This window comes from Varanus komodoensis, unplaced genomic scaffold, assembly GCF_004798865.1.
Source record: "Varanus komodoensis strain SLA01 unplaced genomic scaffold, ASM479886v1 scaffold92, whole genome shotgun sequence".
Taxonomy (NCBI): Eukaryota; Metazoa; Chordata; class Lepidosauria; order Squamata; family Varanidae; genus Varanus; species Varanus komodoensis.
In genome coordinates, this window is record NW_025336624.1 from 1,596,772 (window position 1) to 1,618,668 (window position 21,897).

General features: G+C 43.7%; 2 protein-coding genes and 1 long non-coding RNA gene across 7 annotated transcripts in view; 2 read left to right on the forward strand and 1 right to left on the reverse strand.

The window, feature by feature from the left end:
* Window positions 1–1,140: 1,140 nt before the first annotated feature.
* Window positions 1,141–9,948, reverse strand: RUNDC1 (RUN domain containing 1). Of its 2 annotated transcripts, XM_044418644.1 has the most exons (6): window positions 9,548–9,948; window positions 7,165–7,178; window positions 6,327–6,509; window positions 5,990–6,188; window positions 5,018–5,128; window positions 1,141–3,672 (listed from the first exon to the last, which is right to left on the reverse strand). In XM_044418644.1, exons 1-6 carry the CDS (start codon window positions 9,912–9,914, stop codon window positions 2,801–2,803), a joined length of 1,746 nt encoding a protein of 581 aa, XP_044274579.1. In that variant the 5' UTR covers window positions 9,915–9,948; the 3' UTR covers window positions 1,141–2,800. The 2 variants fall into 2 exon arrangements, with proteins under 2 accessions (XP_044274579.1, XP_044274578.1); XM_044418643.1 differs by lacking the exon at window positions 7,165–7,178 and having other exon boundaries at window positions 6,327–6,485; window positions 9,537–9,948.
* Window positions 3,596–6,955, forward strand: LOC123017365. Its single transcript, XR_006413592.1, has 2 exons — window positions 3,596–4,679; window positions 6,462–6,955. It is a non-coding gene; the product is annotated as an uncharacterized LOC123017365 (long non-coding RNA).
* Window positions 9,949–10,012: 64 nt separating the features above from the next.
* Window positions 10,013–21,897, forward strand: part of LOC123017362 (putative protein PTGES3L) — a 31,470-nt gene continuing 19,585 nt past the window's right edge. Inside the window, exons 1-8 of one of the 4 annotated variants that reach the window (XM_044418649.1) lie at window positions 10,013–10,031; window positions 11,132–11,333; window positions 14,902–15,015; window positions 15,969–16,035; window positions 18,742–18,840; window positions 19,853–19,942; window positions 21,270–21,323; window positions 21,619–21,656. In XM_044418649.1, the coding sequence (XP_044274584.1) occupies window positions 11,326–11,333; window positions 14,902–15,015; window positions 15,969–16,035; window positions 18,742–18,840; window positions 19,853–19,942; window positions 21,270–21,323; window positions 21,619–21,630 (444 nt within the window). In that variant the 5' untranslated portion in view covers window positions 10,013–10,031; window positions 11,132–11,325 and the 3' untranslated portion in view covers window positions 21,631–21,656. Of the gene's footprint in view, window positions 10,032–10,613; window positions 10,818–11,131; window positions 11,334–14,901; window positions 15,016–15,968; window positions 16,036–18,741; window positions 18,841–19,852; window positions 19,943–21,269; window positions 21,324–21,618; window positions 21,657–21,897 lie in introns of those variants that run through there. The other 3 variants (XM_044418648.1, XM_044418647.1, XM_044418651.1) reach the window with 3 other exon arrangements.

Consider the following 21,897-nt stretch of genomic DNA (forward strand, 5'->3'; position numbering starts at 1 on the left):
CATGCGCGCTAATAGACCATGAAAGTTAGCTATTGGAGCCTTATAAAAGAGACTTTCAGGTAAGCGCTTTCGTCGTGCTTGGCTTCATTTTCTTCCTGAAGCGGGTAAAAAAATCCAGAGTTTAAGGGTATCTCTGGGACTGGCAGCAATACATTCGTCCCTCACGCACAGAAACAAGTATCAAATGGTCGCTGCTCCTCTCTTCGGTATGATTGTCCCAAAGCTCGGCTGCTTGCGTGCGTAGCCATTTAAGCAAGGCCCACGCGGCTGGATGCCTATCGGCGCTTGCTTCTGCTGGGCGCGTTGGGAGAGGCCAAGTTCAGTAGACAGGCGCTTGCTCATGCTGTCGGCGGGATTTTCTTTCTTTTTTGTAAAAATTAAACCACCCTCAAAACCTAACGCCAAAGCTGCTTCCTGCATAGGCCTTATTCTTGAAAGGCATCAGATATCTACTGCTATCAGAACTAGTTCTGATAGTTCTTTTGCCATTCCTTTTATTATTCTAGGATGAAGTTTATTGGGCCCTAGAAATTTGAACTCATTGAAAGTATTGAGGTGTCCCTTGCCATTTACTTATCTCAATCTGCAGTTCTGCCCCTTCAGCTTGTGCTTCACTTTTACTAAGGTAGTTGTAGGCCCACGTTTGTGAGAAGACTGGGCCAAAGTAGGAATTTAGCACTTCCGCTTATTGTCATTATTTGCCACCCTGAGTAGGTGAAACACCATTTATTCTTTTACTCTGGACATATCTTTTTTGTTGCTCTTGGAACACTTGCTAGCCTCAGCCTTGTTCTTGTGCTTTGTTCCTGTTCCCTTTATTGTTCTTCCCTGTGTCTTTCAGTCCTCTATTCCCTTCCCTTTTAAAAACTCTTTTTACCATATTGACTTGACTTCTCTGGGGGATTTGGTGATAATTTCAGTGTCCAGACTGAGGGGCAGTGTGGCTGCATGGTGGACCCCAGCAATTCTTTGTGCATGGCTATCAAACTTTTGTTTATTAGATAACTTAGTAACCTTTCAGTAATCTACTGGAAGGACGTACTATAAGTTAACTGTATTTGTGTGAAAGACACCATCTTCAGAGTCAGGAGGTACAACAATAGGGGAAAAGCTAATTTTTAAATTATTGGTTAACAAAAATAGAAAACAAATGGACTGAAATTTATTACCAGCAATAGACACAATTCTCTATCAATACATTTCTTCTCTTGCACTGACTTGGAATCCAAACAAAACAAACACACTTAACTAAAGATACCCAATAGATAAAGACAGTTTCTTTAAGTGCATCAACACATAAATCAACAAGGGGTAGAAGTAAGAGCACTGACATTTAACAGAGAGCTTTCAGCAGGACTATATATATATATATATATATATATATATATATATACAGAAAAGCCAACTCATTTGCAGTTATACAGACTTTATTTAGCATAAAAATAAATCTGCTTGCCATTCGGTCTTCTTTGCTGAGGGTGTTGTGAGACCTGACTTTGAAGACAGCACAGTTTGCCTTCATGCTCAGATCTCATCGGTGCAGGATGTTTAAAAGACCCTGTGTAGGGACAGATGCTGTGTATCTGGATCCAGAATCTTCCAGAGACTCTGTATGCCCTATCCTTTTGGAGACTGTCAGGAGGACACTTCCCCACATACAAAGGAACATGTGAACCACAAGTTGAAATGCCTCCCTTGGTCTCACAGTCTTCAAACACATCTTTCACATCCATACTGCCCCACTGGAAAAATATTGAAAAGCTCAGAGGAAGAGTATTTCAACCAAGCCTTGCTAATGGCCACAGCAGTGGCCTGAGAATCAACAGGTTCAGAATCATGTAGTTCTAATTTCCAAAATAACAGCTTGTGCAAAATTGAGTCTGAGAAATTACTTTGTATGCCAGATCAAAAGCACCCAACCAGGGCCAAACTGCTCGATGCTTCAAGAAAGAGAGTTCTGGCAACTGCTATTCAAACAGGCAAGTTTAATGGCAGTTCCTGTGACAGAAACTTCATTTTGATTTTTGACCAAAGCATACTCAAGGACATTCCACTAACTCCACCCTCCAAAGAAGTCACTTTTTTCAACAACTAAATGTTTAAGAGGGAATTCTCTCCCCATGTTTTGTTGGAATAGCTACAGATTCCATTTGTCCATCACGCTACATTTCCAGCAAGTCAGGCTTGATTACTGGGCATAGGCTGTGGTCATTTGCCGACACATTAGCACATACAGGATCCTATTCCAGCATTTAAGAACTTGGCAGGGGAAAACTCCTTGCAAGTAACTGGTCCTGCAGTGTGAGGATCAAATAGCTTTAAGACAATCAGCACAGGGGAAAGCCCTTTCTCAAATATGGGAACTGAGTCAGAGCATTTTGATATGAACTAGTATAAGCTAACATATACTGAGAGAGAGGAGCCTTCTGTGAGAACAATATGTTGCTTATATATTGTTCTGATTTCAACCTCACTACTTCCTAACAGCCCCTTAAAACTTCTCTTCAGCAGGAGGTATGTCCTCCTACCCTGCTATAAAGTCTGCCTACTGATTCCACTACAAGGGAAGTAAGCTATCCCTAGTGGCCGACAACTATATGCAAAGGTATCTTCCACAAAGAGAACCTGTCCACCTGCAGGAGCTCCATGTAGTGCATGCAATAGAGGCAGCCAGCTGCAGCTCAGCAATAGAAGACCACCACCATCTAGCTGCATTTTTCCCAAGTGACTTCCTGGAGGAAGCAACAAGCACTTCCTCCACTCAAAAGGATTCAAACAGGAGTCCACTTTCCCCAGCCACTCAAAAGGCATCCTTGATATTCTTCAGCTGCCGCACAGCCAGGTCCACAGGGAGGTTGAATCGTAGGTTACTGAGGCGGCTAAGAAGATTGAGGGCTCCCTCAAAACCTGTCTGGGCCATGTAACTCCAGGGCTGGTAGTGGGCTTGGATCAGTGCTCCTGACTTGCAGAGGAGGTTGAGCCAGGAGACCAGGCGCTGTTCATTGAGTGCCAGGCATACCAGAGCCTTGAGTTCTGAGTCCGCACTACGCTTGAATGGGTCATGCTCTGACAGGACTGTGTGGACAGCTGATAGTAGGCTTTGCTTTGGAGTGGCAGGCACTCCACCCATCACTGGGAGGGCAAAAGACTGAGAGAGCTTACGAGCTGGTGATTCTACAAAGGCACGGCCGTTTTTGGAATTGTAATACTTCACAAAGAGCTCCCATGGGTGCATGGGCTGAGGAGAGGAGCTCAACACAGGCAGCAGGCAGGCAATGGGAGCTAGAACCAAGCTCATCCCAGGGGATGGGCTGTAAAGACCATGGGCCAGCAGGTCCCGTACTGCAGTTGTCAGTTCCTTACGCACAGCCATAGTTAATTCACCCCGTCCTCCTAAGGAGGTATCCTGGAAACCTGAGTAGCTGATGACATGTTCCAGCTCTTGCAACTGGTACTTCTGGGCCAGCTGCCTGACATGGTCCACAGCCAACTCTAATTTTTTCACTAGTGGTGAGAAGTCCCTGTCAGACTGGTCCTTCTGCCACAAATGGTGTGGGATTTGCCCAGTTGCACAGCCAAACTGGCTCACAGCAAAAATCTGCAGTACAGCAAGCATTCGGCGCATGAGATGTAGGCCTGTCTCCCGTATCCTTGTGGCATCTTCAGGGTTCACTGCAGAGAGAAAAGAGTATATTTTAAGAAAAGCACACTCACTGGAATGAATAAGCTCTCATTCCATTAAGGGGATACTTGTGGTCTGGATTAGTAAGCACACAAAACTCACTTCACCTACAAAAGGTTATGACCATCTGGTCCCTGTTTAGTTGCTCAAACATTCAGAACTGTGGGTCTCCATGAAGATTTCCATTTACTTTCCATCAACTCCTAAAAGGTTTACAATTATCTGAGGCACAGATTCCTCCATGCATTTGCTGAGCCTTAGCTGTACTTCTGCCCAATCATGCTCTCTTCCATGGAAACATAATTCAGTGTTCTGGCACCATTGATCAGTAGAATCCACCATTAAAACAGTTTGGAAAGTGGGAGTTTCAAAACTTGCTTCCTGTTCAGTTACCTGTCTCAGGAGACACTGAAGTTCCTTCTTAGCGCGGGCTTTATTACTGTCAGTTGTACTCTTCAAGGACAGAAAGTTAAAAGGAAGTACACCTATGTTCATACTTTTATGAACAAAGAGATCTGCCTGTTGTCAGAACAATGTGCAATTTAGCTCAGTATTGTCAACACTTCTCACGATTTCAGACACGATTCCTTCCTACTCCTATAAAGAGTTGTCAGGAATAGGACCTGGGATCTTTTGCACACAAATTAAGTGTTCTGCTATAGAGCTACAGCCCCTCTTGTGAGTTTTGAGGATGGAAGTGTAAGAGTATGTGGATGGCTGGCAGTGGTAAAGATGCAAACTGATGTGTGATATTGGTGGAGGAATCATGTCACCCAGCTACATTCTGTCTAGATGAGGACAATGAGGAGGCAGCAGAAACCTACATGCTTGTCCTAAGCACTTATCTGAAGACTCGAATTGTGCAGCTCATTCATCCAGTTGTGGGCATCTTGCAACATCAACACACTAAGGAATGGCTAGAAGTGCTGGTCTTCAAGCACAAGTGCTCCTGCCAAAACTGCAGAGATCTAAGAGCAAACAGCAGGGGTTTGGGCAGGTAAGCCATTGGTGAAAGACTGATAGAGGGCACGGCAACTGCCTTCTTTTCTCCCAGACTGTTTCAGGTTCTTGTCCTTCAATGCCTCACTAGTTCCCAAGTGACAGGCAAAAGCACCATATAAAAAGCATTTTATTCACACCCATGCTTTAAAAATATATCTGTACAACTACATTGGTGTTGTATAATTGTTTGGTTTTCTATTATTGTGAACCACTCTGGAATCAGTTTCTGATAAAGGGCAATATGTAATAATTTTAAAATAATTTGCAAAACTCTGTAAAGCAAAGACCAAGAGCAAGGGTACATAAGCTCCTGAAAACTGCCCAGATGCCCACCTCTGTTGCTTCTATGGGGTTGTCGGGTATTTGGCTTGCAGGCACTACTTCCAGCTTTTCCACCTGAACATTCACAATGCCCATCCTCTGGGTTGCTGGGGCTGCTGACTTCTGCAAGGTCAGAAGAAGAATATCTTGAGCAACCATTATAAGATCCAGGGCAGCTTTGGTCATATCCACATTCAAATGCTCTGACCATTCAACTTCATCGCACAACAACACTTCTTTCTTAGTTGAACTCATGCTGTCCTTGCATACACAGAAACCAGTATCTCTATATATAGGTATGCCATTCCCCCCCTGCACTTTTATTGAATATTCTCACACCAAAGGACCTCCATGTTCAGTAAAACCACGATATCTCAAAGTTTAACACATTTACTATGGCATGGACTTTTTTCTGAAGTTCCTTTGCTTAAGAATGGCAACGCTGAGGTTAGTAACCCTGCCCTGAAAGACTGTAATATTATAGTAATGATTTCTGTCAGATTTCCATCTGTTTATTATTATGCATAGAACAGAGGTTAATAATACAACCACAGATCTAGGGTGAATTTGATTTAAATCACTAGTAATCATGGTTTTCTACATAATTTCCATGTATGCCTGCCTGACCTGTTGGTAGAGGAATGTCATTAAAATTCCCAGACTGAGTCTCTTTTATGGGCTGCTGCCATTATAGGTTTTCCCCTCCAGGGAAAGAATATTATTCATTCATTCATTCATTCATTCATTCATTCATTCATTCATTCGTGTATTTATAGGCTACCTGATAAACTTGAGACTATACGCAAGAAAATCCAAGATCAATGATTTTATGCACCCTGCACCCTTCATGATTATGTGAATTTGGTACAATGATCCCATCACTAGTCCACACAGCAAGTCCTCAGGATAACTGCACACAGTCCATCTCCTTGTGTCCTATCTTCCCTCAGTCACTGCCCTATTATGACATTTATGGCTACTGACCTTGAATGAAATTGATAAACATCTCAAGGTCCCGGATCTGGGTTTTCAACTGTTCAACCAGCTGTTCTTTCACACGTGCTGGGTTGACAATCTGTGCCACAGCTGCATCCACCTGCTGACGCAATTCCTCTGGGGACAGCAAAGCGATGTCCTCACTCAAGTTGATGTCCAGTTTCTTGATCAACTCCTCAATAACCACCTGTAAAACCACACAGTTATTCCCTCACTTTTCAAGTGTCTCTCCCCTACTTCAAACACACACTACGGGCTAACATTGACTCAGTTAAAAGGATGAGGCAGTCAGGATTAGATTTGGCTGTATGCCAGCAAGTCTCACCCGCTGTCTTTCCACGACCATGGACTGAGGAAGTGTATCATAGCTTCCTTCCTGGTAAGCAAGAGTTTCAAGGTCATCCAGCTGTGCCTTGAGCTGCAGGATGAGTTCCCGTTGTTTCTCCTTTTGTGCCTCCAGCTGCTCCTGCTTCTCATGTTCACTCTGAAAGGAGGAGAACACATCCATCTCACTTCTTTGGAAATGAGAGTAAAGATCCAAAGTAAAAAGACTGCACAACCACATCAAGTATTCACCTGCAGCACAAAAAGCATGTGCATCCATGATCATGCATCCATGTTGCAGCACCCTCCCTTGGCCTGGCATCTTCCAGATGTTTTGACTTCAACTCCCATGAACCCGTCAATATAGCCAATGATTGAAGATGATGGGAGGTGTAGTCTGAAACATCTGGGGAATACCTTGAGGAATCAAACAGCTTATTGCAGCCTGCAAGTCTTTCCTGATCCTATAATCTGCTGGAACTTTTAGCAGCACATTTTCTGGGTGATGTAAGTGAAACATTTTTCAAAGCATAATTTTTGCTGTCATATTTGCTATGGCAAATTTCCTATGTCTCAATATATGTTCTTTTAAAAAATTAGCAACATAATGAATAAAAACAATGTAACCAACTTGGGCAGTTTCACATTGTAATTTTTTTGGGATTACTACACCAAGAAAACATTAATGCAAAGCTCTTTGTCCATACTAAAATTAATGCTAACTGTTTTCAGCACCTCTATTCTTTTCTTAAAATTAAAAACATTAATGATTGATATTGAGTTATCATTTTAAAATGTTTACAAGGATTTCAATAAAAGTAATTTTAAGATACAGTTACTCTGAATCCACTGACTATAATTTTGAATAACATTAAGGGCACAGTCCTGTACATATTTAGACATGTCTTACAACTACCAACATTCCTTAGTCAGCTGTTTCTGTCTAAACATGCATAGTATTGTATTTTCTTAGTATGTTTTATTGAATTTTCCCTCTAATAAAATATTTGAGAGCCAGTGTGGTGTAGTGGTTAAGAGTGCAGGTCTGGGACTCAAGCAATCTGGATTCTAGTCCTGGTGTAGCCATGCAGCCAATTAGGTGACTTTAGGCCAGTCACAGGCTTTCAGCCCAATCTACCTCACAACACTGTTGTTGTGGGGAAGAGACTGAAAGCAGCAGCAGGAGAATCATGCAAGGCACTTTGAGTTCTTTAAAAAAGAAAAAGGTGGGATATAAATTTAATAAATATTTCTGTTCAAATATGTTTGGTAACTGAAAACATTTGAGATAGTTATACAGCACATAATATTCAGTGTGTGTATTTTTTAGTTTACTACATTTAAATGTAATATATATAAAGTCTGCTATCCTAGACACACTTACCTGGGTTGAGTATACATGCATAAAATTGTACTGTCAACCAATCTCAAACGATTAAGGATATTAAAAAAATGCTTTAATTCAATTACCTCCTCCCACAAATCCACATTACTGGGCTGATAGCCCAGACTCTTGCGTATATATCAATTAAAAGGGAGAATCAGTCTATCAGCAGTACTTATTATTCCATCCAAGCGTAAAGCATGGACCATAAATATTTGACAGAACATTTAGCACTTCCAAGATAATCAAGCACACTGCAAATTCTTGAAAAGAAGACACTGGTAAAGTGCAAGCTTGGCTTTTGTAGTTAGTAATAAGCATTCTGTCTGTCTCATATACATTCTTAACCATGTGTAACAGGCCACAAGAGAAGATTGAACTAGCATGATTGCAGATTTTATTACTTATTAATACTACTTGAAGTTTTCTGAAAGATGGCGAAGAAGACATGGAAGTGTTCAGCTCCTACTTTGGCTCAGGATGCATGACCTCCTTGATGAAGGAGAAGTACAAGCTGAAGGGGCAGGATGGCAGTTTAAGACTGATAGGCAAATGGTTCAAGATCATCTAATTAGGTTGAATGAGTCTGGATCTCCAGGGCCTGATAATTTTCATTCTAGAGTCATAAAGGAAATGGCAGAAGAACTCTTAGAACCACTGTCTGTTGTCTTTGAAGAATCATGGAGGACAGGGGAAGTGTCCTCCATTAAAAAAAAAAAGTTACTACCTAAGCCCTCTGTACTGATGAGCTGTATTGATGAACCTTTTTATATTGGTTTTTGTATTGTTTTTTAATGTATGTTTTTATTCTTTTAACTGTTTTAATTTTTTATCATGTGAGCCACCTAGGAAGGCCATTTTGGCCTTTATAGGCAGCATATAAATATGTGGATAAATAAGTGTGAGATGTCTGGAGGAGGGTTAATGTAGTCCCCATTTTCAAAAAGAGGAAGAACCTGGGAACTACAGACTAGTCAATCTGACATCAATCCCTGGGAAAATTCTGGAGCAGATTATACAGCAGTCAGTTTACAAACACTCTGAAAACAATGCAGTGATTACTAGAAGCCAGCATGGATTTCTCAAGAACAAATTCTGCTACACTAATCAAACTTCATTTTTTTTATCTAATAATCTCCCTTGCAGACTGTGGGAATACTGTGGACATAATATATCTTGACTTCAGCAAAGCTTTTGACAAAGGCCCCCATGATACCCCGATTAACAAACTAGCAAAAAGTGGGTTAAATGGAACAACTGTGAGATGGATCCACAGTTGCCTAAAGAATCAACTCATCAGTGGCACCTTCTCAGGTGGGGCACCATAAGGTTCAGTTGTGGGACCAGTGCTCTTCAACATTTTTATTAATTATTTGGATGAGGAAATACAGGGAATGATTATCAAACTCGCAGATGACACAAAATTGGGTGGGATAGCTAATACTAGAGAAGACAGGAATAAAATTCAAAGTGATCTTGATAGGTTGGAGTGCTGTGCTGAAAACGACAGAATGAAATTCAACTGGAACAAATGCCAAATGCTGCACATAGGAAAAAAGACAACAAATGCATAGTTACAAAATGGGGAGAGACTTGGCTCAACAATACAGTCAGTGAGAAGGCTTTTGGCATTGTTGCAGACCAAAGGCTGAATATGGGTCAACAATGTGATGTGGCTGTCCAGTTCTCGCCACCAGTTTAAGGCACGTGCAGACAACCTGGAAGAGGTTTACAGAAGGGCAACAAGAATGATTTGGGAACTGGAAGCAAAGCCCTATGAGGAGTGAAAGAACTGGGCATCTTTAGCGCCCGCAGGTTCGTTCTCACCTTGACGTCACCCCCAAGTCCTTCCACCGCCGCCGCAAAGCCAAGGCCAGAACCGGGGCAGCCGCGGAAAGCGAACTCCTCCAGCTCGCGGAGGAGACGCTGCTGTTGGGCCGGGCCGGCGCGTGCCACCTGCCGGAGCCGGAACTGGACCTGGGCGAAGTGCGAGGCCAAAGCCAGGAGCGCCGAATGGAGGCGACGTCGCTCCTCTCTCAGCGACCGCGGGGACGCCGGCTCAGCTTCAAGCTCCTCTCCTCCAGCGTCTTCCTTCCCCGCTTGGGCCTCGGCCACTGCGCCTACCGGCGCCCAGCGTTCCCCAGGTCCCGCCACCGCCTCCATCTCCGGCGCCGCCGCCTCACCGGTAATGGCCGCGACCAACATACAAGAGCTTAAGCCAGCTGCTCCTATCAGGAGAACCGTGCCGGCGAGAACGAGACGTCACTTCCGGCACGGTGCCAACGGCAGAAAGCCGTCACGAGAACCTAGAACTACAACTAGGTAACTGCTCTTTCAGGGCGCCGATCGCGGTCAACTTCTCTGCCGCGCCCCACCTCCCGCATTGTTGGGGGCCGGGAAACTGCCCGAAATCTGGACAGTAGCACAGACTATAGTGAATGACGCTGGATTGCGGGGTTGTTGTGAACTTTATTTCTTTATTACAATTATATCGCCCCTGTGCCTCTTGAAGGGAATCCATCGCGACTTACATAACCCCTCTGCAGTCCATTTTACCGTCACAACAACTCTGTCCGGTTGGTTAGGCTGAGACTCATTAACTGGTTCAAAGTCATTCCGAGTAGAACCCGTATCTCCTGAGTTACATTCCAACACGAAGCCACTGTGCCACAATTGCGGTCAAGTCCAACTATCCTGCAAGGGCTCCAGTGCAAAGCGCATCATATGCAATCGAATGCAGACAGCAGAAGTCTTGTACTCTGCTGAGCTTCATGCAGACACTTTGCGCTTTTGCCCCTGTAAAAAGAAAGCTCGAAGTTAACCCGGAAACTGGGCAAAGTGAGTCTGTAGTAAATCTACGGAAGTAGATAGGAAGTGGATGACCCTTGTTCTAGAACGTGTAAGGGTTTCGTTCACCCAATAAGATTAAGAAATTGATGTACATTTGATAGCCCGTGAGCATAGCGTAGGACGTCGGTGGCTGCGGGTTGGGTCAAGGTAGAAGACTTCGTGGACGAATTTCAGTGAGGAAATTAATCATGGAGTACTGAAACGAATTGGACTTGCAGGACTCCCTGGCTAAAATGTGTGTTATTTTGCAGAAAGCTTGTAAGCATCTCCAATGAAATAGCAATGAGTCTTGTGGTGGGCTTTTAAGGGCCAATACATTGAAGATGCTATACAGTTTAATGGACTGGAGGTTTTAACCCGCGCAAGCTTATCCTATTAGCAGTGTCCCCCTTTAACGAATCACGCATGATCCTTCGTTGTTTTTCCTGCAACAGACTAACACAGCTACCACCCTAAACATTCTTTCAAACTTATAAAAGATTCCATAAAATTTCCTTTTTCAACGGTATGGTATCTGTACCAAAGTGACCTAATCAGTTAAAATGAATCCATTCAGTATAATACTTTTACAGATACTGTCCTGGGTTTCGTGGCTTCTGCATTCAAGCCTCCTGGGAAGAGGCGGATGGTGACAGGCAGCGGCAGCTGGGAAGAGGAGGCTCTTGGGTTGGCTCCGCCTGTCCAGCAGGGTCTCAGCAGGGTCTCAAAATTGTTTGCTCGGGCTGGGAGCGCTGGAGGCTTCGCGACGTGATCGGCTGCAGCAGCCATGGTAAGGTGAGTGTTGGAAGTGGGCCGACAACTGTTCTCTTAAAAAATAACCAACGTTTTCCATCTTATCCCTGGGATTCTCTCAGAATATGTTCTGTGGTTCAGAGTTTCTGACCTCCCTGCACTTTAACCACATCAGCAAGTCTTTGTACCAGCACTCGAAGGTATTTTCTTTGCTAGGGCTCTGCAGCCCCAGATTATGCACCATGTTGGGTGACACTGGATTACTGTTCACTCTAGAGCAACCAGAAATAACTCTTATACCTTTGAGAACAGTGGGGACAGGCTTACTTAGCTCATAGATGGTGGCTTTTAGAGAGCTATGGCTTTGTTCAGAATGCCTTTTGCAGGGAATAAACAGAATCCTTACTTTTGCTTGGCCTCAAGTATCAGGAATCCTTTTCTTTCTATCTTGATCTGAGATGTATTTATTTATTTATTTGATTTATACCCTGCCTTTTTTCTTACAAAAAACTCATTTCATTCTCCTCCTGCTGCTGCGTTGAATCTTATCCCCACAACAACTGCCCTGTGAGATGGCTTTCCAAAATATGTAAAAAAAAAAAAAACCCATAGCTTTTCTGCTCCATGAGCAAAACTCTTAAAAATTCAGAGCTGGACAATACATTTGTTAAGACCAATGAAAATGCCACAAAGATGCCTCACCAGAACACCATCAGTGCAAAGGGGAAGCACCTGGCCTGGCTGTCCAGCAACCTCCTCCTAGGGCTTATAGGCAGGCCCACTGCTGGACAGGGCACAGACTCCATCTGGTACCCTGCACGTGAGGCTGGTGAGGGGCTTGGGAACTGGTAGAGAAAAGGACTCCTGGCCTTCCTCCTAGGACTTCAGGCGATTGTATGACCTCTCCTTAAGAAACCTAATTTGAACCCCCTGGACCTTAGGAACTCTAGACAGTCTCAGACACCATCTCTCTGTCATGTGATTGAGAAGGCAGTGTTTCTCCAGCTCCAAGTAGTCCTGAGAGATACTGATTTTCTGGACTCATTTGAAACTGGCTTCAGAGCAGGATACAGAGCTGAGACTGCTTTGGTTGCTCTAGTGGATGATCTAAGACTCAGAAGTGACAGGGGGAGTTCTAGCACTTCTGCTGTCCTTCATGATTTCTCAAAGAGAATAAATAGTGGTCCTAAGAGTTCTTCTGCCAACTTCTTTATTATTCTAGGGTGGAGTTCCATCGGGCCCTGGAGATTTGAACTCATGCAAACTGATTAGATGATCTTGAACCATAAACTGCCATTCTGCTCCTTAAGCATGTTCTTCCCCTTCATGAAGGGAAGTCATGGAACTTCTTTTGGAAGTCGGAAGTCGGAATTGAGCACTCCTGCCTTTTCATTGTCAACTGTTATCATTTTATTTAGTTATTTTTAAAATTTCTGTACTGCTTAGTGGCCCAAATTCTCTCTGGTTAACAGAATCAAAAAGCATAAAAAACAAACATCAGTTCAACATAAGTTGAAACACACACACACACTCACACAGGGACTGCAGTGGTCTGAAATACAAATATTTAGACAGATATAAAATTCTGAACTTGATATACCATAGTAGAACCATTTGAACTATTAAAATAACTGGAAAATAAAAAGGTTTTCACCTGGCATCCAAAAGAAGTAACAGTGGGCACCAGGCATACTTCATTGGGGAGCTGGTTCCATAAATGAGGTGCCATGACCAAGAAGGCCCTTCTTCTGGTTGCCACCTCCCTCAATTCCATTGGAGGGAGCTCCCAAAGATGATCTTAAGGTCCAGGTAGTTATATGTGGGATGAGGCTTTCCTTCAGATACCCTGGCCCCAAGCTTAGGGTTTTAAGAGTTAATACAAGCACTCTGAATTGGGCCCAGATCTCAACTGGGAACCAGTGCAGCTGGTGGAAGACTGGCACAATATGATCTTGTGAGCCAGTCCCCATTAATACTGAGTAGCTGAACCACCATTTCTTTCCTTTATCTTTCACTGGGTATATATGTAAAGAAGGCTTTTTCGTTGCTTTTAACATTCCTTACTAACTTGTTCATTCCTAGCTTTAGCCTCTAGCCTCTGCAATTCCATGCTACCTGCCTGTATTCCACCTTTGTAGCCTGGCCTTCCTTCTACTTCCTATACATGTCTTTTTTGTTTTCAGGTCATCTCTAAGGTTTTTGTGGAGCAACATTGGGTTCTTCTACCTTTTTTCCTTGTTTGAATTGTTTGTAATCATGCCTTTAGGATTTCCTCTTCTAAAAACTCCCACCCATCTTGGACTCCTTTTCTCATTAGAGTCATGGATCTTTACTTATAATTGTTCTGAATTTATTAAAATCATCTTTCCTTAAATCCAGAGTACGTGTTTGGCTTTTGTTTCCTTTAGAAATAGGAATTCAAGCATGGCATGGTCTGTTCATGAAGTCTTCCTTGTTTGTAAGAATCAAGTCAAGACTAACTGTTCCTCTAGTTCCTTCTTTCATTTTATGTAGGAGGAAGTTATCAACAACACATGTCAGGGATCTCTTGGAGGGGATGTGTTTTTCTCCCAACAAATACCTGGGAGAAGTCTACTACCATAAATACTGTATCATGCCTCCCTGAAACATAGGCAATCCCACCTTCCCTTTCTGTTCTTCTTGAAGCATATCCTTCAGTTGTTCAGTTCCAGTCATGGGAGTCATCCCACCAAATTTTCTTTAAGCCTATCAGATGAAGTCTCGTATTAAGAGTTCAAATTTGTGCTGTTTGTTTCTGATAGCCCAATGTATATAGATATCAAGATATTGAAGTGCTTTATACTCTAGTTTTCTTCCTACATTTTTTGCAAGACTATTATTGGGTGCTGTTAGAGCTGCTTTCCCTGTTCTGCTGCATAAATATTAGTTCACATCACATAACTTTAAACTACATTTACTAACAACTGCCATGTCATGGGTTGATAGTCTGAGGTGCTAACTACCATGAAGCTACAATCTAATGAGGCTGCTTGTAGCCCTCTAGTCTTGGAGGATTACAGGCATCCTGTGGAGGGCAGGAGCAGCACAGAAGTGATGGTTGCCTCCATGCCCCTTTTGTCCTGTAAAGCACTCAGAAAACTAATCTGAGCCATCTAAGTGTGGCACCCAGAGTATGAGGAGAGGCAGAGGAAGCTGAGGTTCTGCCAGGATATTGTGCATGCTGGAAAAGCCTGCTCTCCCCACTGCCCATCCCCAGGTTTGCCTTGCAGCCAGAGCCACCGCGGTTCTTTCTGCATGGGCAATGAGGGTGTGGGAGGGTGCTCTGAGCTGAAGTCCCAGGTCCAACCCTGCAGCATGTTTCCAGGGCTGGAGCCCGGACTCCACATTCTCCTGTGGCCATTTAGACCCTGCCCAGTGTCCCTGGGTGCACTGAAAGATTGGGAAAACCCACACATAGCATTCTAAATACTTGCTGAATATGAAACAACAGCAGTTTAAACAGTTTTGAACTACTTTAATTTTTTTTTTAGTTCTGACAGGCCCATAGCTCCATACTTTCCCAGGCAAAGTCACTAACGCCCTCACCATTCCGATCATTCCAATAAGTGTTCTTCCTGTGTTCCCTAAGGCAACCAGCCAAGACCCTGTGGTATGATCGTCCACGATATGTATTCCTTGAGTTCTGTGTAGAGGACAGCACGGATGTGAAAGTGGATCTGGATGATTACAAGGTGGTGTTCAGGTATAAGAACTGTCTGGCTAATTCAAACCATATAGGAGGGTCAGGGAAGCCGTTTATATTGATCTTAATATATAAAGGTAAACTTTGCTTGCTTCTGCTTTTCCATATGTGATATACCATACTTATCCCCCACCCCAAACACAGGAGAACTTATCAAGTAAACATGCATCAGATTGCTGTATGAGGTGCTTGCTCCTTTTCCATATATGAAATACATTAAGCTGCTTGTTAACTTCTGCAATCATTTGTCTCTATCTATGTATATAGGAAATTGGGTAGGAAATATATTTTATTGATTTTATTAATCATTTTATTGATTCATAGTGGAGGTAAATAAATGCTTGCTAACCAGAGGAACTTTACTAAGGAACTTTCATACAGAGGAGGTCCCACCAAATACTGTAAAAAAAAAAAAAAAACCTTCTGAATGAACATGCAAAGAATCAAGTTTCACACATTCCTTTTATTAACAGTACATATCTGTCCTGCATTTGTACATATCAGTTTGGTCACACAGGCCAACAACTGTTTGTACTATCTTTGCACAAAATTCAGCCTTTGATGATTAATGGAAAACTCTGCCATTAAGGTATGGACTCCTTAACACCAAGAGACTTCTTCATCAGAGGTTCTAAAAGCATGCAGTGAGAAGACGGGCATGGAATGAATGTGCTAACTCTGTTCCCATTACAATTCTCCATTACCTTTGGGGTTCTCAGTGCAATTTTGAAATCTGATTTTCTTTGTGGAGGGCAAGAACAATGGTGGTAGAGAGGTGAACGCTAACATGATTGTCCTACTCCCTCTCCTACACACTTTTAGACTACCTGAAGAAGATTTAAGCAATATAATAATCCAACAGTCAGGTCGACTATTTGGAAAGTTATTAATCAGTCAGTATCTGTGGAAAGAGAGAATTTCAGTCAAGTGTGCACTGTTTTTCTTTTTTGCAGCTGTAAGAATGCTGATGGCATAGAAATGTACAATGAGATTCAATTTTATAAACGTGTGAATTCAAAGGTGAGTAGCTCAGCTAAAAGAGGACCAGGTTTTTTTTAGCAGTCACAACCTGAGGAAGGACATTGAGTTTTCTTTGGTGAAAAATCTTAGAAAAAGAGTAGATCACAGCAAGAAGACTCCTTAACTCTTTCTGAGTGTGCTTTCTTGTAACCAGGGGCGCTTCTGGACAAAGCTTTTATGACTCTGTCACCCTACCTGATTCAAAGAATTGTGGGAGGGTGGGAGAGGTTTTCCTCCACTTCTTCCATGTTTTCCTATCACTTCTTCCATCTTTTTCCTTACTGCAGAAAATCCATTAAGATGGAAAAGTTGGAATAGCTGCACCATGTCTTCATACTGGTAGTGCTAGGAGACCCATGGAAGCATCTCAGGACACTGAAACTGCAAGGGCCAAACCTACCATATTCTGACATCAACACTTGCTTCTTCCCATGGATCTACTTACCAAGAGTAATGCACTTCCACTAGCAGAAACAGAAGCTCTATGAGGCTGTATTAATGAAAAGTATTTTAATTTTCATTTATTACATTTCTATATCGCCCAGTAGTCAAAGGTTCCTGAGCAGTTTACACTGATTGAAAACTTTAGAATGCATCATATATGGTGCAAAAATTTACATACAACCATATAAACGGACAGCACACATGCACACAGACATATAGCTAAACATTTTTAAACAAACAGCAATAAGAAAATCCAGGAACAGATTAAATCCTCATGTAGTGACAAATGCCTGAAAAATGAGGAAGGTGTTGACACTGTTGACACCAGGCAGGTATCAGAGGAAATCTGATGCGGGGTGGGCACCATTGAGAAGGCTCTATCCCTTGTGGCTGTTTTCTGAGGCTCACTCAGAAGAAGCACGGGGGGGGGGGGGGGGCTAGACCACAGACATAAGCTGTGTTCACACAGAAGGACAAGCCATGGCAGGAATGGCTTGTCATTATGTGTGAATTCAGCAAACACGGTGAAGCATGGCACATTTGGTTACCTTGAATGGATAATCAACAGTTTGTTGTAAGGTTTTCGTGCTTCAGAATTGCTCTTTGTTATGTATGGAGCTAGTTACACTCTTTCCCCAAGAGTAGCTGCAGTGGCAACGAAAACTGCCCTGTTCTGGCTGAGGCTGCTGCAGCCACACTTTAGTAGGCTGTTTTACTGTGCTTTTCCCTTGGCCCAGGGTGCAAGGCCCTCTGCCTTCCTGATGCCCAGCTGCAGCTCTGGAATGGCAGCAGCAGGGCCCTGCACCATGCCATCTCCAGCAACAGTAGCTATGCTTGGCGTTCCAGCCTGGTCACTGCCCTTTGCTGGAGGAGCCCTTTTAAGTGGATGCCGATTTGTTCTACTTGGAGAGCCAGTGCTCCCCTAGGGTGAAGACAGCTTTACACAAGAGGAGCACACGGGCTGTGTATGGGCACTGTCATCAGAGTGATCACCCAGGGAAGCCCTGGTCTCCCACCCTCCCTGCCACCCCTGCCTTGTCCCTGGCATTCCTGAGGGCTGTCAACAAGCCTGCTGCCTCCACCCGTGCCACAGCTGCCTGACAAAGACATTCCTTGCAAGCAGGCAGAAAAATTTCCCAGGCAGATGCCCGCACATGCTCCCACCGGAAGGCCATTTCAGCAGGATGCGCTCTCTCTGTGCCTGGCACGGCCTGTCCACGCAGATACCCTCTGTGCGCTTGGCTGCAGGGGGAGGTGACCCCGGCATTGTGTGCAAATCCTGTGCACGGGTGTGTGTGAAGTGGACACATGTGCAGCAAGGGAAGGGATACAGGTGGGTGTATGGGAGGGTGTGCTTGTACACTGGCGTAGAGCGGGGCAGGAGCAGGGAGAGTTCCTGCAGTGCTCCTCTAGGGCAGCGGTTCCCAAGCTTTTTCGATCATGGAACCTTTCTGAAGACATATTTTTCCACAGAGCCCTAACTCTATCCCTGATTTTTATTAAGCATTGTGAACCCTCAGTGTTCTTCCTTCTTCCATCAGCTCCTATTGCCTGAGTGCTAGATTTGGAAATAGAGAAAACATTTTAAATATAATGAATGAATAAAGCAATTATATCCCAAATGAATTCTTTTAATTATTCCCAACACTATGCAGTAGAGACCTAGGAGCCAAATGACATGATGCATTTGCTTGTTTGCTGCATGGAGGCCAGCCAACAATCAAATAGTTGGCCTCGTGTAGTTTTGTTTTAAAATCCATTTTAAATTTGATTTTTGAGATTTTTTGTGGAACCCCTATGAGGTTTTAGTAGAATGCTAGCGTTCCGCAGAACACAGTTTGGGAACCGCTGCTCTAGAGCAATGGTGTTGCTGAAGTGAGAAGGCAGTTGCTTTGCAGAGCAGCAGACCACCCATCCCCCAAAAGGCAGTCAGCTGGTTGTTGGTCATTTTAATAAAGAAGTCTTGTAAATCTGTTAATATGAAGGAAGTTATTTAAGATTTTTGCATATTGTATTTGTCACGTTAGTTCTTAAAGTAAAGGTAAAGGTTTCCCCTTGACGTTAAGTCCAGTCATGTCTGACTCTAGGGGGCGGTGCTCATCTCCATTTCCTAGCCAGTCTCCGTGGTCATGTGGCCGGCGTGACTAAACACCAAAGTGCACGGAACGCTGTCAGTTCTAGATGGCTGTTAATTTAGATTAACCCCCTAATCTGAATGAACTCTGCCTGATATTTTTCTACCACAACACAATCTTTTTTCAGGATTCCCAGAACAAGCGCTCGGGCAGATCCATCACCCTCTTTGTGCGCAAGTGGAAGGATAAAGAGCCTTGGCCACGTCTCACCAAGGAAGATGTAAAAGTAGGCCCTTTTCCCCACAGAACTTTAAGAACAATGGCATGTGGAGAGCTCTGCTCTGCCCAGTTCAGTCCCAATGTTAAATGAAAAAAGGGTGCTTCCAGATGAGGCTTTTAACACATGATCGCTCCATCATTTATGGAATTTAACATCTACATAGTATCTTCCCACATTTTGCCAGCACTTCTACCCATTTTCTTACAGTGGAAAATCCATTAATGAAGAAAAGATGGACTGGTTGGATAATGCCTTCTAACAGTTAGTGGTAGGGCCCCATCATCTGAAATCACCCAGGGACAACAATGAGAATGACTTGCACTTGCTGTTTGACCAAAAGGGTTAGTGGAAAAGTTGTCATTTGCATGAATTTTGTCAAAAAGGATGAGCAGGAGTCCCCCAGGAAATTGTCAGAAGAGAGTTGCTGAAGAAGGGCCAGGTGAACCTGAATTCTCCAGCAGAAGCAGTGCTTCTAGATTAGGCTTTTACTGTACCACCCCCTGCCTCATACATAGAATTTCTTGTGACAGTCCAAACAACGTCTTCCACTCATGATCTTCCTGTGCTCCACCAGCACATATGTAAGATGCTGCTCTATATCAACCTGAATCCATCCAAGGGAGCCTCTCTGACAACAGGATTTCAGACAGGGTTATTCCCAGCCCTACCTGAATATGCCAGCAATTAAACTTGCACCACCTGCATGCAAACCACTGAGGGGCCACAACACTGGACTCCATCTTTCTTCTGTCTTTTTTTTCTTTTCACAGAAAACACTGTGTAAGGAGGGAGAGACAGAATAGTTGCACAGTGGTTTTTTTGACTGTAAGGGCTAGGAGCCCTCTGGACTTAGCTTGAAAGAGAAATAGCTCGGGGGAGTGTCTGTGGAAGGCAACAGATACTCTAGTAGGTGTCCATTTGCTCATCTATTAGCGGTTCCTTTAATGTGACTCTGCCAGGGGGATGAAGGAGAGGGTGGAGGGAAGCAACAGCATGTAACTGTTTTTCTTTCTTGCAGCCAGCATGGCTGTTTGTGGACTTTGATAACTGGCGGGACTGGGAAGGAGATGAGGAGGTGGAGGCAGCCATGGCTGAGCAGTATGCAGAGGTGAGTCCAACCATGGGGCCAAGGGAGAGCGTCAAGTGCTCTCCCAGTCAGTATTAACAGTGCTAAAGTTTGGGGGAGGCAAATCTGGCCTTGGCATACTCTGGTTTCCTTGACCAGCATGAGAGCTGGCTCAGCAAGGCCTATTCACCCAGAGAGGCATATAGAAACATAGAAACAGCGAGTCAGAAGGGGTCTCCCGGGCCATCTAGTCTGACCCCCAGCTCCAGCCGGGTCCACTCACGACATGCCCATCATGTGCATGTCCAGCCTATCTTTGAACACCCTCACCAATGGGGCCTCAACCACCTCCCAGGGAAGCCCATTCCACACCCTCGGGGTCCCAACTGTCAGGAAGTGCTTCCTGGCATCCAAAAGGAACCTTGGCTCCCTGAGCTTTGCTCCGTTGGAGTGCGTCCTGCCTTCCTCTGCAGGGGAGAACAGGTCTCTACCCATCTCTGTGCAACATCCCCTCACATACCTATGTATCGCCAACATGTCCCCTCTGAGTCTCCTCTTCTCCAGGCTGAAGAGACCCAGTTCCCACAGTCTTGCCTCATACGGCATCCCCTGCATACCGGCCACCAACCTTGTGGCCCTACGCTGCACTGACATATGGATTAGACAGCCAGTTCATGTGCCTCACAATTTTATTGAACAGCAGCAATAGTGGGAAAACTACCTCAAAGTACTGGGGGAACCACCAAAATTATGCTATGATTATGCACGCCTTAAATTATTACATGTGTCGTTTATACAATCTTTTCAATGTACGTAGTGTTTCACAATGCTTATTTTATCCCCAAGATACTGGTTAGATGACCCCCCCCCCAAAAAAAAGACTGTGTATAATCTGCATTAAAAATAAACCAAAATTCTGTCTGACAGACCATTTTCCAATAACATGTGTATAGCATGCAAATATGCATAAACATATTTTGCATATGTTAGTCTGCCACTTCTAATCATGGAAAAGGGCAAGAACCTAAGCAAAGCACTGGAAACCATGCTTGCTTTGCCTCTGGTTTCTGAGATTTCACCAGTTATTACTCATAATACTTTCAAGCTTATTTTTTGCAGCTTTGCAAAGAAATACAAATGTTTTCAGTTTTGTTTTTCTATGGGAGTAAATTATAAATTATAAATTCCAATTATAAATGTTGAAACCCAGTACTAATCCCAGTGCTTGTACTGTATGTTTACAAAACATATAGAAGACTGAGGGGATGTATGATACCACTTTTCAAATTCTTTTCAAAAAGAAGATGTGAATTTGGTGTTAAGGAGTAGTGCTCCTGTCCTCACATTTCCACTTTCTGTTCCCATCCAGCTTATGCAAAAGGTCACCACAAAAGGGCCACCCCCTACCATGGATGATCTGGATGTAAGTACCAAGGAGGTGAAACTTGAGCGAGATCCATTTTTAACTGCTTCTGACCTTCTAACTCTGTCAGTTTGCCTCCAACCTGCTTCTTTTTGCCTTTGGCTGCCCCCTTTAAAAGCTAATGAGGGTGGCCAGTTGAGATGGGATGGGAGTTATCCCTACTGTTACTTTACTCTACAATGTGCAGAGGTCTGTATATGAGGAACATTCACTCTTTCATAACCCCTTTGCAGCATTTGATAGACATGCTGCTCTTCCTGTGAAGCTACTGGTCTGTTCTTGTATTCTCTTTTAGGATGACATCTGAAAAGTTGCTGCAATCCAGCTGCAGAGGTAATCTTCATGACACCCACACACTGTGTGACTCCACCCAAGGGTCTCCATTTTTGATGGGGTGGGCATATAAGAACATAAGAGAAGTCATGCTGGATCAGACCAAAGGTCCATCTCATCTAGCACTCCATACACACAATGGCAAACCAGCTGCCCACAGGATCCTCAAGCAGACCTCCTCTCTCAGCAACTGGTGTATGCATGCAACCACCTCTGCTAAAGGAGCCAGTGCATAGCCAGC

Bases quoted from the DNA above. Each gene is read 5' to 3' on its own strand.
- RUNDC1 (XM_044418644.1), bottom strand. From the start codon at position 9,914: ATGTTGGTCGCGGCCATTACCGGTGAGGCGGCGGCGCCGGAGATGGAG. The intron at 6,189-6,326 runs GTGAGACTTGCT...GTGGTTTTACAG, and splicing joins TGGTCGTGGAAAGACAGCGG to GTGGTTATTGAGGAGTTGAT. The intron at 5,129-5,989 runs GTCAGTAGCCAT...CTGACCTTGCAG, and splicing joins GTTTATCAATTTCATTCAAG to AAGTCAGCAGCCCCAGCAAC.